Genomic DNA, 15,452 nt, shown 5'->3' with positions numbered 1-15,452 from the left:
CTATCATAAAAGCCTCATGCTGTCGAGCAACGTGGGTAATTGGCGCCGCCATTTGCAATATCACTAGCAACAGAAACAGGGTCACTGATTGGTCGTCGTGTCGGGGATTATCCAATCAAATAGCTTGTCTCAAATGGGGTTTCTTTTTGGTTACATTTTATCATTCATCTTTACATGTGAATTAATGCTTAGCATCGGGAAATATTTAGAATATTTTCACATATGAAATATAACCCGACCGTCGGACAGGGGTATTTGAAAATCTGGCAGCCCGAGTTGAAATCAACCCGTCTCGGACGGTCGGGCAGGCAGGTACTTCGAACGCTGCCATTGATCTGATTCCGAGAACCCAGAGAGTGCTCCAACATGGGGGTCACATAAGACTACACAAGATAGCCTCCAGCTTTGATGCAGGGGACCTCGCCAAGGACATCAAGGACTTAGACTTCAACACAAACACTCCTCCACCTCAAAGAAGCCTTGGCCTATCCTGGAATATAAACAAAGACACTTTCACCTTCCAAGTCTGTGCTGAGAGGAAGCCCTTCACAAAGTGAGGGGTATTGTCTACAATTAACAACCTCTATGACCCTGTGGGCTTTGCAGCACCAGTTGTCATCAAAGGAAAACTGTTGCTTAGGGAACTAATGTCAACAACTTCTGGTTGGGATGACCCCTTCCCTCTTCTTACTTATCTCAGTGGCAGAACTGGTGTAACTTCCTCAAGAATCTTGAGAATGTTGAGATCCCAAGACCTTTTTAAAAAAACTCACTGTCTGATTCCCTTACTAAAGAGATTCATATATTCTCTGACGCTCGAAGGAAGCAATTGGTGTTGTTGCTTACCTCAAGATGTACGACGTCAATGGCACCAGTACGCTGAATTTCATGCTGGGTAAGTCCAGAGTAGCCCCACGTCATGGACATGCCATACCTAGAGTGACAGAATGCCTGCACTTTTTCACAGCAGGGTCGTATTATATATGCAATGAGAAACAATGATGTATGTCGCAAACAGGATTAACAGAATTCGCTGATCTTCACAACCCAATCAGTGGAACTATGTCCCAAGCCAAAATTATACATCTCATATGTGTGACTCGCAACTTGTCTCGCTTGTTGACCCAGACAATGATAAAGAGGTTAGAACCAGTCTCAAGTCGACTAAAACCTTAGTCACTACAGCTCCATGGAAACAACTAGGCACTGATTGAACAACAGTTCATGTGTTGGTTGGCACCAGTGTAAAGACTTCAGAAATGTAGAAGGATTCAAGGATGCAGAGGCCTTCATTGTCAAAGTAGTCCAACTGGAAGCTTACTCCGAGGAGATCATGTGTCTGCAAAAACACAAGCCACTTCTGAGGAAAAGCTCAATCTTGTCCCTCTCACCTGCTTTAGTTGAACAAGGCGTTATTAGGGTAGGAGGAAAACTGAAGAACAGCATACTGACGGCTCATGAGATTAATCAAGTTATCATTCCCAAGGGAAACCACGTGGCAAAACTTCTTGTACACCACTACCATGACAGACATCAAGGAAGACATCTGATGGAAGGTGCTCTGAAATTGGCAGGTTACTGGATTAGTGTGTCACATGCAATCGGCTCAGACGAAAACTCAAATGATGTCAGATTTGCCTCCAGACCACTTGGTGCCATGCCTACCATTCACTTATGTTGGTATTGACACTTTCAGACCATGGGAAATTGTGACTTGTCGTGCAAGTGCAAACAGCAAATGCTCGGTGACATTGTTCACCTGCCTAATGATACGTGCAGTACACATTGAACTCCCTGAAGAAATGACAAGCTCCTCATTCACAAGCAGTCTCAGAAGGTTTATTGCCTTAAGGGAAGAAGTCAAGCAATTCCATTCCGATCAGGGAACAAATTTCATTGGTGCTATTGAATCCCTTAATGTCTCTGCTGTTAATGTAGAAGATGGGCCTGTACAAGAATTCCTGTATAACAATGGTGTGGTTTGGTTGTTCAACACCCCTCACTCATCTCACATGGGAGTTGTATGGGCAAAGAATGATTGGGACTGCTCGGAGAATACTTGATGCCATGCTCCTGAACACAAAACGGTTAACCCATGAAGTACTCACGAAAATACTTTAAAATGCCACAATAGTTGCACTCTTTACCCTTGGCAGAACACTTTCCAACATGAGAATACAAATCACAGAAATAACAAGTTTGTTTTGATCCACTGAATTGTCTGGCTCTTGATCGTCCGTGTCTTGACCTAGATTCTCTTTGCTGTGAGTGGGATCGAGATGGTCTGTGTGTGAAATGATTGTTCTGTGAGTGTGAATGAGATGGTGCATTTATTGCCGATGTTTCCACATTACTAGCTTGAAAATCGCTAATTTTGAGAGATCTGCCTGCAGTTAGCAATCTTGTCAAATCAAGATCTTCTCATAGCGCTCGTCTCCTAAGTCTCTGAGACATACATGTCAAGTCGATCTACGAGAATATCTCTTTGTCAACATCGTTAAAGTCACAGGTTTGCACTAATTTTCTCAATATTGTGCAGTAAGTGTCAATGCTTTCACCTACATTTGAATGAAATAGTCAGTGAGTGGTTTTGAATAGTGTCAAATGTTTCTTTGACTGTAGGGACAGCTGGATGTAACAACCAGGCATGCTTCTGAGTTGGCTCAACTATGTTCAGACCTACCATAAGACTTTCAAAACGTGTCAAGTTGACAACCATTGCTTCCATCAAGGACCACTGTTTCCGTCAGTATGAACATCCAACGTGGGAAACACGGGTGGGCTTTGTCATGAAACAGCCATGAAAATGATACTTTGTTCACCTGTGCATCCTCATCGCCAATATGATGTCCAAGATGCTGCTTGATCTGTTGACTGTTGTCAAGTGATACAATGATCCCTTGATATACCGCTGTCATCGGGTTCCAACAAACCGATCCTGCGTTCTAGGAAAGAGCGTTGTACAGATATTCATTCACAGGTAGATCTATGTAACACTGATCGTGGATGATGATTCAAAATGCATGTGTAAAAAAATAAAAATACTTTGTGTAAATTAATCAAAGTACAGTGTATTATTTTACGACTGGATGTTACACATGTAGAATCTAAATGAGGAAACAAAGTGTTGTTATATTCCACGTTTTTCGGAAGAAATTTGGTCCAATCGCCGACCTACTCACATTATCGATCGATGACAGAACACTACAAAGCCGAACAAGCCTTGTAACGAAACTAATGTGCAACCAAGGCTGTGATTGGTCAATAAATAATGACGTATCAAAGTTATGAAAACCCCGGACACAGCCTGCTCCATGTATGCACTTTATGTACAATGTACATGGACATAACATGTGTAACTACACGGTTATTTGAGCAATTTATAAAAATCAAACAAACACAAACGTAGATTTGAGTGGATGAGATATATTTAGTTCTATTATCAATGATAATTATGCCCAAGGAAAATGTTGCATTGAAACACTCATACCATGCAATCAGTGTATGTACATGAGGAAATGAACAAATTTATTTACTAAAAAAGTCACTGATTTTCGTTTGTTTCTGACTGTCACGTTCCTCTGTTCTCAGTTGTGACAGTATGCAGCGAACTTTCATTACGTGAAGTTGTTCGTATCTGTCATTTTCTAAGTGCTACAATAAACACTCAGCCCCATTAATGGCATCTCGAACGGAGGGTGCCATTGGCTGAACAGATTCATCGTCACTGTTTTCATCCTCTTCATCATCAATGATTTCGACGGGCATAGCTGCGGCAACCAACTCTTGGTCGTTCAGAAGTTCGGCAATCGGCAGGTTGTCGTCGCACGTGTTCCACCCCGTGGCCGTCTCTGGGGATACATCGATGCTGTTCTCCTTAGCATAGTCGCGGTACTTTCGTACAGCATCGGTGACATCTTCTTGAAACCCCATGAAATCTTCATCAACCCTGAATGCTGGCCCAAGTCCCTTCATCCAGCAGTTGTTGATGGTGGCTGGCGTCACCTTCATCAAGGCTTTGTCTGTCTGAAGAACAGCATCCTTCACTGTGTGTCTTCAGGAACGCAACAGGATCCAATCCTCTTTCCACCAACGCACTCACTAGGAATCTCCAATAATGTGCCTTGTACCCTTTTATTATCCCTTGGTCGCGCGGTTGAATAAGGGAGGTTGTGTTTTCGGCAATAGGAATGCCTTTATGAGTCCATCATGTGACTGTAAAGTACTTGCTGGGGGATGGGCGGGGCAGTTATCCAATAGGAGGATGGCTTTCTCCTCCAAGTTCCATGATCGGATATGGTCACAGAGAGCTGGAACAAACTTGCGAAAAAAATAATCTTAAAAAATCTTGGCTGTCATCCACGCATTTGCAGAAGCGCTGTTGTGTGCAGGAAGTGTTTCTCTGTTTACGTGATGAAAGCACCTTGGATTCTGGGCACTGCCGATCACCAATGGCTTCAACTTGTGAGTCCCAGGCTTGTTGCACTTGAGCAAAACTGTCACCCGTTGCTTGGTGGACTTGAACCCAGTCTGCTTGTCTTCTTTGGTGCCTAGGTTCTTGTCAGGCAACAGCTTGTAGTACAGGCCGGTCTCGTCACAGTTGTAAATCTGCTCCTAGTCGTACCCCTCGGACTCAATCAGCTCTCTTAGGATGGCGGAAAATGTGTCAGCAGCATTGTCGTCAGCCGATCTCCGCTCCCCAGTCACTGTAAACGACTTGTTTCCATGTCGTTTTTGGAATCTCGACAACCAGCCTGCGCTGGCCTTGAATGTGTCGTCAGGTCCATGTATATCTAGGGACAGTTTCTGAGCTTGCATTTTCACTATCTCGCCAGAAAGTGGTATGCCACCATGTCTGCTTTGCGTGAACCACGCAAACAGCGCTGCATCCAGTGTAGAGTCAGTTGCCCCTTTATTTTGCTTCTTCTGCAATCCCCCGATCTCCTGGGTTTCAAATGCAAGATCTTGAAGTTTTTCTTCTTCTTTTAGCCATTCCCAGTTGAACGGCTGACACTAGCTTGCGATTCACCCTCTCTCACCCGCCTCACAATCCCCAACTTTTCTTTAATAGTGTACGCCTGTCGCTTAGATTTACTCGCAGTGGCTGCCATGATTGAAATGGTAAAGACTAATGAACTAAGATTTATTTTATACCCTTCGTAATTACGCTATTTAAACAATGAAGTTCCAATGTTTTTTTAGGTCTCTCATGGTTACTCACTTCTGGATTAAATACCGGAAGCCATTGTTTCTATTGTTGTGATTGCATTACACGCGGCCGGTTTGAAGTTGGAAGACATCTCACATGTTGTCTTACCAATCACAACAAGCTGAGATTAGTATTTAATCAAACAATGCAGCTTATGTTTGTTATTGCTGTGATTTGATTTTATGTGAGTATAATGCCAGATCTGTGTACAAAATATTTTTTCACAACCGGAACAAAAGGCAGAATGGTTTCGATCACATGCAGCCGGATACAATAAACGTAATTGTTTACAAATACACACACGTGTACTTCGACTTGGAATTAAATCTCATCAGTTTATTTGTAACTTTATTTGCTTTAATACGCTTTTAGGGGGAAATTCTTCATGCATTTTTGGGAGCCAAGGTTTACCCCACGCCGCATCCGGAGTAGTGGTACATCGAGGAGCGTTAAGTCGAGGGATCACTGTATGATGTTTGATAGAGTGAGATGAACACTTTATTGATCTTTAACAAAAGAACACAGAGTGCCGCTATTGATACCCACTTGCACATGGTCATAAATCCCAAACGAGACTCGTACCTCTGACCCATGTATATACATACAATAATGAGGGGCGGTCGGGTAGCCTAGTGGTTAAAGCGTTCGCTCGTCACGCCGAAGACCTGGGTTCAATTCCCGACATGGGTACAATGTGTGAAGCCCATTTCTTGTGTCCTGTTCTGAAGACATGTCTGTTCATTAAAATGTGCTCCAAAACGCACCCGGAGCCTATAGATCGCGCTTCACGTGCACTCGTGTTAGTTTTAAATAAAGAATATGTTCTCCAAAGCACACCCGATGCATACCGATCGCATCGCCTGAATACACCAACGTATGGCTGTGACTGCACGTGAAGTGTGAGGGTTGTGAGCAAATATAAGGCGGTAGCTCGCATCAGTTAGTTAGTTGGTCATAGTTCGCTAGAGAGCTGGTTAGAGAGTTCGCTAGATGGATAGTTAGATGGTTAGAGAGAGAGAGTTGGCAGAATGTTCGTCAGAATGTTCGTTAGAAGGTTCGTTAGAGAGCTGATGAGTTAGATGGTGTTAGAGTGTTAGAGTGTTTGACAGTGTTAAGACTTCCTTAGGAGTAACTGTTAGAATTAGCATTTAGTTTCTATCATTTGAGGTTTATTCATCTTTCCTTCACATAATAACAGGTAATCACGTTTAGTTCCTCATAGATCTTCATAGTTTTATAATAGGTTATCACGTTTAGTTCCTTGTTTCATTCAAAAAAGGTAAGTCATTCAAATTTACGATTAGTTTTCATTTTAAGTTAAACCACGCTCAAATATTCAGTTCCACTGCGCAACATTTGGTAGCAGAGCGTGGTTTCTCTGGTTAGAATATTTTAGTTTTGTATTAGGCTTTCGTTAGTTTAGATTAGCATTAGGTATAGCTGACTGTTACATGCAAGCAGTATGTTGCAGTTAGGGTCTGCGAGTAAGGCGGATGTAGAAAAGGATACTTCTTCAGACGTAGCGCTGAAACAGTACGCTTCTTCAGACGTAGCTCTAAAACAGAACACTTCTGAACTTGAGCTAAAGATAGCTAAAGTTAAGCATCAGAAAACTATTACAAAGTCGGCTTTGACAAAATCAAAGAACAAATTGTTGAATTTAGTTGAACTTGGGACACCAGATCGTAAGACAATTAGGAGTCTAATTGATCAGGTAAGTTTTCTGCAAAGCAAGGCTATAGGTCTCATAGTGGAATTACTAGAAGCTTACAACTGGGTTGGTGACCTAGAGAAAGTTCAGAAAACTAGTAAGGAGATAGAAACTGTTGAAGATGAAATTGAACTTGCCCTTGATAAGGCTGAAGCATTTCTTAAGGACAGATCACATGTTAGTTCGGATGCAAAAAGCATTCAGTCAGAAATGTTAAGGTCTCGCCAATTCGATGCGAATCGGTTGCATGATAGCTGTGAAGGTTTGTTGCACGATGCAGACTTGGACAGTGATGGCGCTGAGCAAATCAGTAACCAAGGTTACAAACATGCTGCGTTCAAGTTAGGCCATTTTCAACAAAGGTCAAATATGGATATGAAACGGACACCAGTCCCAGATAACACAAAAGGTTGTTATACAACTTCAGGTAAGTCATCTAGGCAACACAATTTAGGTGAAGACATGGGGAAACAATTGAAGAGAGTTTCCATTCCAGTATTTTCTGGCGATGTCAGAGAATATGAAGGCTGGAAGTCTGCTTTTTATAGCATGTGTTGATAAAGCTCCAGCCACCAATGAATATAAACTTCTGCAATTGAAGCAGTACCTTTCTGGAGAAGCAGCACACATAGTTGCAAGGTTAGGGCACAGTGCTTCGGTCTATGATGTAGCCTTGGAGAGATTGGACAGAAAATATGGTGGCAAGAGACGCCAGGTAGCATTACAATTAGACGAAATATACAATTTCAAGCCAATATGATTAGGGAATGCTAAGGATATGGACAAATTTGCAGACATGCTTGATGTAGCTGTAGTCAGTCTGAGGGAATCTGATAAAATAGAGGAACTTGGTAGTGGATGTTTGTATTCACTACTGGTTAAGAAACTGAATGAGCCTATGATTACTCAGTTCCACAGATGGTTATTTGAGCACCACCGACAAGAGTCTGTTGAGACGCTTAGGGAATGGATTCTGCAAGAAGCAGAGTTCCAAACGATAGCTTCAGAGGTAAAACATGGAATAGCTGATAGGTCAAAAACAGACAAGAGAGATAGTTCTAAGAAAGGAACATATGCAACCACACATAATAAAACTAGGGCAAGGCAATGTCATGTGTGTCATGAAGCAGATCATGACACTTCGGACTGCATAGAGTTTAAATCTATTGGCCTACCTAAACGCTGGGAAAGGGCAAAACAGTTAGGTTTATGCTTTCGTTGCCTTGATATCGGTCATCTGGGAAGATCGTGTAGCAGAGTTTTGAAGTGTGGGATTGATGGCTGTAAAGCAAACCATAACAGGTTACTTCATGATCAAACCAAAGCTACAAGCAGTGCTAGGGCCGACAGTGGTAATGTAGAGATGAAACATACAACAAGAACACCACAAGCAGGTAGGTCAGAAACAGTCACCATGGCAACTTCTAAGCAGGAAGGTCATTACCTTTCACTTAGGACAGTTCCTGTTATCCTTAAGAATGGTCAGCACAGAATGATGGTTAATGCCTTGCTGGATGATGCCAGCATGCATACTTACATCAACGAGGATGTAGCAGCAGAACTTGGTGTTCAAGGTCAGACACAGCAAGTTTCAGTCAATGTCCTCAATGACAAACAGGAAATATTTGATAGTATGCTAATTGATATCGGCTTAGAAAGTACTGATGGTTCAGTTGACATGAACATCACAGCTTTGACAACTACCAAGGTAACGGGTAGAATGGAAGTCATTGATTGGCGAAAACATGCCAAGGAATGGCCACATTTGACGAAAATAAAATTTCCAAAGGTAAGTTCTCGTCCAAGAGTTGACATCCTGTTAGGTATGGATTATTTAGAGCTGCATTCCTCTCTTAAAGAGGTCCGTGGAGCTCAAGGAGAGCCTGTGGCTCGGTTGACACCCTTAGGTTGGACCTGTGTTGGTGCTGTATCAGGTTCAGACAAAACAACACACGTAGCAGGTTCCTTCTTCATCAGAAATACAGAAATAGAAGCAATCGCATATACAGATATTGAATCTTTGATTCACTCATTTTGGGAGTCTGAAAGCATTTCAGGTTTGACATCGATTAGAAGCATTGATGCGAATGATGCAGTTAAGGCTGTAGAACAGTCCCTTGTTTACAGAAAAGACAAATATCAGGTTGGCATTCCATGGAAGGAGGGTCATGAGAATCTGAAAAACAATTATGACATGGCATACAATCGTCTTCTTAATTTAGAAAAGAAGTTGTCTAAGCATCAAACAATTTCAGGAGCCTACAATGAAGTCATAGAACAATACCTGAAAAAAGGTTACATCAGAAAAGTACCTGAAACAGAAATAGATCAAAGTAAATGGTACTTACCACATTTTCCAGTCATTAAACCAGACAGAAGTACAACAAAGGTGAGAATCGTATTCGATGCATCTGCAAAGAATAAAGGCATATCTCTAAATGATGTCATTCATCAAGGACCAAAACTCCAGAATGATCTATTCGAGATCTTGCTGCGGTTTCGAAAACATCCTGTTGCAATCATTTGCGATATTGTTGAAATGTACCTTCAAATTGAAGTCGATCAGGATGACCGTCCATATCTAAGGTTTCTTTGGAGGTCGATGGATCTGAACAAAAAGCCAGATGTATTTGAGTTCTCAAAGGTTGTGTTTGGGCTAAATTGTTCCCCCTTTTTAGCTCAGTATATCACTCAAGAACATGCTAAGTCCATGGAGAAAGAACTTCCATTGGCTGCAGCAACCGTGGAAAAGTCAACATATATGGATGACAATATGGATTCCGTTGACACAAATAGCAAAGCTATAGAGCTTTACAAACAGCTGCAACAGCTGTGGAGTACAGCAGGTATGCACGCTCGTAAGTGGGTTTCCAATTCCGTGCAAGTTCTCCAAGAAATACCAGAAGAGGATAGATTGAAAGAGATTAATATTCAAATGAGTGAATTGCCATCTGTAAAAGCACTGGGCCTACTGTGGAATGCAGAATCAGGTGAGTTTAGGTTTTCTTTCATGTCCTAAAAGCAGGATATCAAGATGACTAAGAGGAACTTCTTGAAAGAAACTGCTAAGCTGTTTGATCCTCTTGGGTTCTTAGGTCCATTCATCATTAGGGCAAGGGTTCTTCTGCAAGAAATGTGGATATCCGGTGTTAACTGGGATGAAACACTCAGTCCAGATCTGGAACAAAAAGCATGGTCATGGTACCTTGAAATTGAAAAGTTGTGTTCTGTTAAAATTCCAAGGGGGCTTGAGGTTAGCTTAGATACTTCAAAGATGAAGTTGCACACATTTGTAGATGCTTCAGAGGCAGCATTTGGAGCTGTGGTATATTTAGTAACCACTCTTGAAGATGACACAAAGTCGAGTTATCTAGTTGCTTCCAAGTGCCATGTTGCTCCCCTTAAGGCAGTTAGTATGCCTCGATTGGAGCTGCTTGCGGCATTTCTGGGTGTATGACTGTTACTGGCTATAACAAAGGCATTAGAATTACCTTTGCAGCGTGCAACGCTATGGTCAGACAGCCAGAACGTACTGTGGTGGATCAAAAGACAGAGTCGGTGTTTTAAGCCATTTGTAGCAAATAGGATTGGATACATACAGGAGCATACAAACATCAGTCAGTGGAAATATGTACCATCCAAACTGAATGCAGCAGACATTCTTAATAGAGGTGTAGATGCTGAAGCACTTTTGACAGAAAAATGGCTGAATGGACCTGAATTTGTGACACATGATGAAACCGAATTGCCGAAGCAGACCATTGACATGGACAATACTGAGACATCAGAACTGAAGAAGCCTTCTCAAGTAAACATCACCATGTTTACTAAATCTGATCCAATCTCTTGGAGATTAGCGCCATCTAGATTTTCAAGTTGGAAGAGATTGTGTAGAGTGTCGGCATGGATCTATAGGTTTCTGAACAACGCTAGGGTTCCATATTCACTTAGGAAAAAGGGTGAACTTGATCCTGAAGAAATTGAGGACGCCGAAACTACAGTTATGGTCAGGACTCAAAGAGAAGAATTTTCTGATGACTACTCGTCACTGTTGAGGAAATCAAACTTGCCTTCAAACAGCAAGTTGTTATGCTTACAGACTTACGTTGATAAAAATGGGTTGATGAGGACAGGAGGGAGACTCAGATTTGCTGACGTATTGTCATTCAGTGCCAGATTTCCAATTATACTCCCTAGACATAGTTTGGTCACCAAACTGATTTTCAAGTTTAACCATGAGCAGGTCAAGCACACAGGTACGAACAGTACGTTATCAGCAGTGTCATCTAGGTTTTGGATTATTTCAGCTAGAGAGGAAATTCGTCAGTGGGAAAGAGAATGTTCTTGGTGTAGACGACAAAAAGCCAAACCAGCGCATCAGATAATGGCAGACCTACCGAAGATCAGAGTGAGGTGTACAATGAAAGCATTTGTGACAACAGGTGTGGACTATGCAGGTCCTTTTTTCACTGTACAGGGTCGGGCAAGGTCGACAGAAACGTTATCTCTGCCTTTTCACATGTTTGTCAACCCGAGCGGTTCATTTAGAAATGGCATTCGGTTTAGACACAGATTCATTTCTGAATGCTCTGTTTTGTATGGCTCACAGACGAGGTATGCCAAAGGAGGTAATCTCGGATAATGGAACCAACTTTGTTGGTGCTGCAAAGGAGCTGAAGCAGCTCATTTCAGGACTAAACTCGGATGTGATTAAGTCAACCTTGGCAAACAAAAGTGTGAAGTGGTTGTTTAATCCTCCACACGCACCATATTTTGGAGGTGTTTTCGAGTCTTTAGTGAAGTCAGCAAAACGGGCTATCTATGCTATACTGAGTTCAGGTGACGTCAGCGATGAAGAGCTGATGACAGCCTTTACAGGAGCTGAAGCTCTTCTGAATTCTAGGCCTTTGACCTATCAAAGTGCACATCCACAGGATGACGTGCCTCTTACGCCCAACCATTTCCTACATGGTCAGGTGGGTGGAGATTTCGCACCAGAGTTAGACTCTACCTTGTTCAGCCCAAAGAAGCGATGGAGGAGAGTTCAAGAACTCATCAGACATGTGTGGAAACGATGGATGAGGGAGTGGCTCCCGACTCTCAACATCAGAAAGAAGTGGTTCACACCATCCAGAGATATACAGGTCGATGACGTTGTCATTGTGGTATCTCCAGATACTCCTCTTGGAGTTTGGCCTCTTGGCAGAGTTCTCAAAACGTATCCTGGAAAGGATGATCACGTTCGCGTTCTTGATGTTCAAGTTGGCAAAACAGTCTTGAAAAGACCTATCACGAAGGTCTGCCCTCTTGAATGGAGTTGAGTTCTGAAATTGTCAAATTGGATAACAGCAACAATTGTACATACTCATAGATTCATATTCCTTTTTTCAGTTTCTTCTAAGTTTAGTCGGTTTTCATGATAGACATGGATCTATCATGGAGGGGGGCATGTTCTGAAGACATATCTGTTCATTAAAATGTGCTCCAAAACGCACCAGGAGCCTATAGATCGCGCTTCACATGCACTCGTGTTAGTTTTAAATAAAGAATATGTTCTCCAAAACACACCCGATGCATACCGATCGCGTCGCCTGAATACACCAACGTATGGCTGTGACTGCACGTGAAATGTGAGGGTTGTGAGCAAATATAAGGCGGTAGCTCGCATCAGTTAGTTAGTTGGTCATAGTTCGCTAGAGAGCTGGTTAGAGCTGGTTAGAGAGTTCGCTAGATGGATAGTTAGATGGTTAGAGAGAGAGAGAGAGTTGGCAGAATGTTCGTTAGAAGGTTCGTTAGAGAGCTGATGAGTTAGATGGTGTTAGAGTGTTAGAGTGTTTGACAGTGTTAAGACTTCCTTAGGAGTAGCAGTTAGAATTAGCATTTAGTTTCTATCATTTGAGGTTTATTCATCTTTCCTTCACATAATAACAGGTAATCACGTTTAGTTCCTCATAGATCTTCATAGTTTTATAATAGGTTATCACGTTTAGTTCCTTGTTTCATTCAAAAAAGGTAAGTCATTCAAATTTACGATTAGTTTTCATTTTAAGTTAAACCACGCTCAAATATTCAGTTCCCCGCCGTGATATTGCTAGAATATTGCTAAAAGCAGCGTAAAACCATACTCACTCACTCACTCACTCACATACAATAATAGACCTTAATTGCATGTACACTACAGGTGGTTGTCGCTCTTCATGTTGAGGGTGCTGTAGAACTTAGATCCTGCGAGTACTTGAAACATTTTCTCCATTCAGGGAATTGTGTAGCTTTACTTAATGGTCTGTTGGTTAAGTTGGCGAAAATCAACGCAAAGTCAAAGTTTTCTTGACTTCTTACCTACCAGTACAACATTTGAAGACCATGGAGAACGACTCCACAAAGTAGAAGTTAAGTAGAAGTTGGTTAAGATCTTCCTTAACGTCTTTGTAGTTGGTGGTACTCTTTTGTAACAATGTTTGCATGGCATGTCATCTGTAAGTTCAATCTGATGACATAGCCTGTCTGTGTGTCCCAAGTCAGTGTCTCCTGTGGAAAATACATCCAAGTAATCCTAGATGACTTGTTTTCCCTGTGCAAGTTCTTCCTCTGACACAGCTGTATTGTTAATGTCCGTGAGGTCCAAGACAGAGGCATCTTTAGATGTACTGATGATGAAGAGGTCTGTGGTATACCTTACTTCACAACTTGCAATCACATAGAGAACACGACTAAGTACTGAGCTAGCATTTGAGTGTAGAGTGTGAGTTGAGTGTATCAGAGGCGCTCCTGCCAGTGTAATATCGCCAATATGAGCGCCTCCAAATCGAGGTTGTTGATGTGCCAAGTGTGCTGTGCGCCGGACCACAGCCCTGAGGTCATCTGGTCCTCCTGTAGAAGGCATCTACGATCAGATGGGACATTGGGTGGAACTCTGTTAAGGAGACACCTAAGATGAGGCGGGTAAATAATGACAAGGCCACTGAAATACCAAATGTGAGTACTGCCTGTCAAGAATAGAGTGAGAATCAAAACAGCCATTTATTCGTTAAGCACTTTTTGGAATCAACATAGGTTCAGAATTCAGCTTTAGAACACTTTAAACGCTGAAAACAGATCAGGATCAAATATCCAGGTCTCTTGTGGCAGAAGCACATGGTTTACATGAAAAAAAATAAAAGTTGGAATTAGATAAATGAAATATTTACCTTGGATCATAGAAAAATTAAAATAAGGCAATTTGGCAACTGACACTTTAGAACAGCCGCCCCCAAATTTATGAAATAAATTTTAGATTCGTGAGAGTCAAATTGTACCTAGCTGGGTTTGGGCAAAACAGGTCTCTCTGAATGCACTCAATGCAGAATGCCTGAATGTCAACAAAGTCAACAGGGTGAAGTCCTCATCACAACAAGAAGTCATCAGGGTCCGGTATCATCGGGCAGTTCTGGTAGCAGCACTATTCTTGCATTGTGATCTTCCGGAGACATTTGAAGAACAGGCTTTCATTGGTGAAGGGAATGCATGTTTCTTGGATCCAGTGAATCAACCAGACTGAGAAGTAATGACGGTACAGATAAACACCCCTGTAAGGAAATCTCAGAATGAAATCAGCTTGTCATCAATGCCGAATCTGATGCAGATATTATTCCTTCATCAATCTTCTATAAACTCCACCTGCAAGGTTGTAATCTCCAGACACCTGGAGTAAAATCTGAGTGGAGTAATCATCTGCAGCCTGGGAGTTTGCAAGATATGCGTGGACGTACCTGGATGTGACTGTGCAACAGAGCTTCAGGTCATCGACACTGACGGACCAGTACGAAACCGCACAAAGAGTTTGACTGCTAAATTTGACATTCCAATCACTGTTGGCATTACGAAGCAAGAAACCAAGATGTGTGATTCTACCATGACATTGATGAATGCTTGATACTGATTGGTTCAAAAGAGGCTTCCTTTTTGCTACGAAAACCCCTTTCAAATATATTAAGCTTTTACACAAAAAAACGTGCGTATGAATACATAGATAGCCTACATATCAATTCTTAGAAAATGGCTGCTGATCGATCACCCCCATATGAACTGTAAAACGTATCTATATTTCCTCTAATGCATGCTGGGTCTTCAATACCAGCCAGGTCTCTTATACACGCCGAGGCAAGGGCTCTCGCGAAATTAATAGATGGCATAGCGTCAAATAGAGGAAATATTTTAGTTTGATATCAGATGTTTTGGGTGTTGGCTAGGCTGCAACCCTGACTGCATCGATGATGACATTAAAAGATTTAACGAAGGCATATCTTTTGCATACAGATGAAATGTTTATGAAACTGTTAGGGAAATGTTCTATGGTGACCAGAATTGGAACAGTTTAAGTTATTTCCTCATTGAAACAACCGACAATGAAAGTAAAATATAACATTATAAAAATTGATTGAAAAAACTTTATTCATTACAACATGTTGTTTACAAACCTTTTGTTAGCTATATTCATCGATTTCTCAGTTCACCACCATCCTAAGGACTTCGCAGAAGCAGATATGCAAGTCC

At 41.8% G+C, this 15,452-nt stretch overlaps 1 protein-coding gene and 1 pseudogene across 1 annotated transcript; one reads left to right on the top strand and one right to left on the bottom strand.

The window, feature by feature from the left end:
- The window catches only part of LOC125377224, an 84,317-nt pseudogene that overhangs the window by 54,611 nt on the left and 14,254 nt on the right, over positions 1 to 15,452 (top strand).
- Positions 3,655 to 5,111, bottom strand: LOC125377233. The gene is made up of 3 exons (XM_048390024.1): positions 5,040 to 5,111; positions 4,424 to 4,614; positions 3,655 to 4,054 (listed from the first exon to the last, which is right to left on the bottom strand). Exons 1-3 carry the CDS (start codon positions 5,109 to 5,111, stop codon positions 3,655 to 3,657), a joined length of 663 nt encoding a protein of 220 aa, XP_048245981.1.

The sequence above is a fragment of the Haliotis rufescens genome, unplaced genomic scaffold, assembly GCF_023055435.1.
Source record: "Haliotis rufescens isolate VD_foot unplaced genomic scaffold, xgHalRufe1.0.p SCAF_80, whole genome shotgun sequence".
Classification (NCBI taxonomy): domain Eukaryota; kingdom Metazoa; phylum Mollusca; class Gastropoda; order Lepetellida; family Haliotidae; genus Haliotis; species Haliotis rufescens.
Note: the sequence above shows the minus strand (reverse complement) of the source record. Positions and strands in the feature narration are given on the sequence as shown.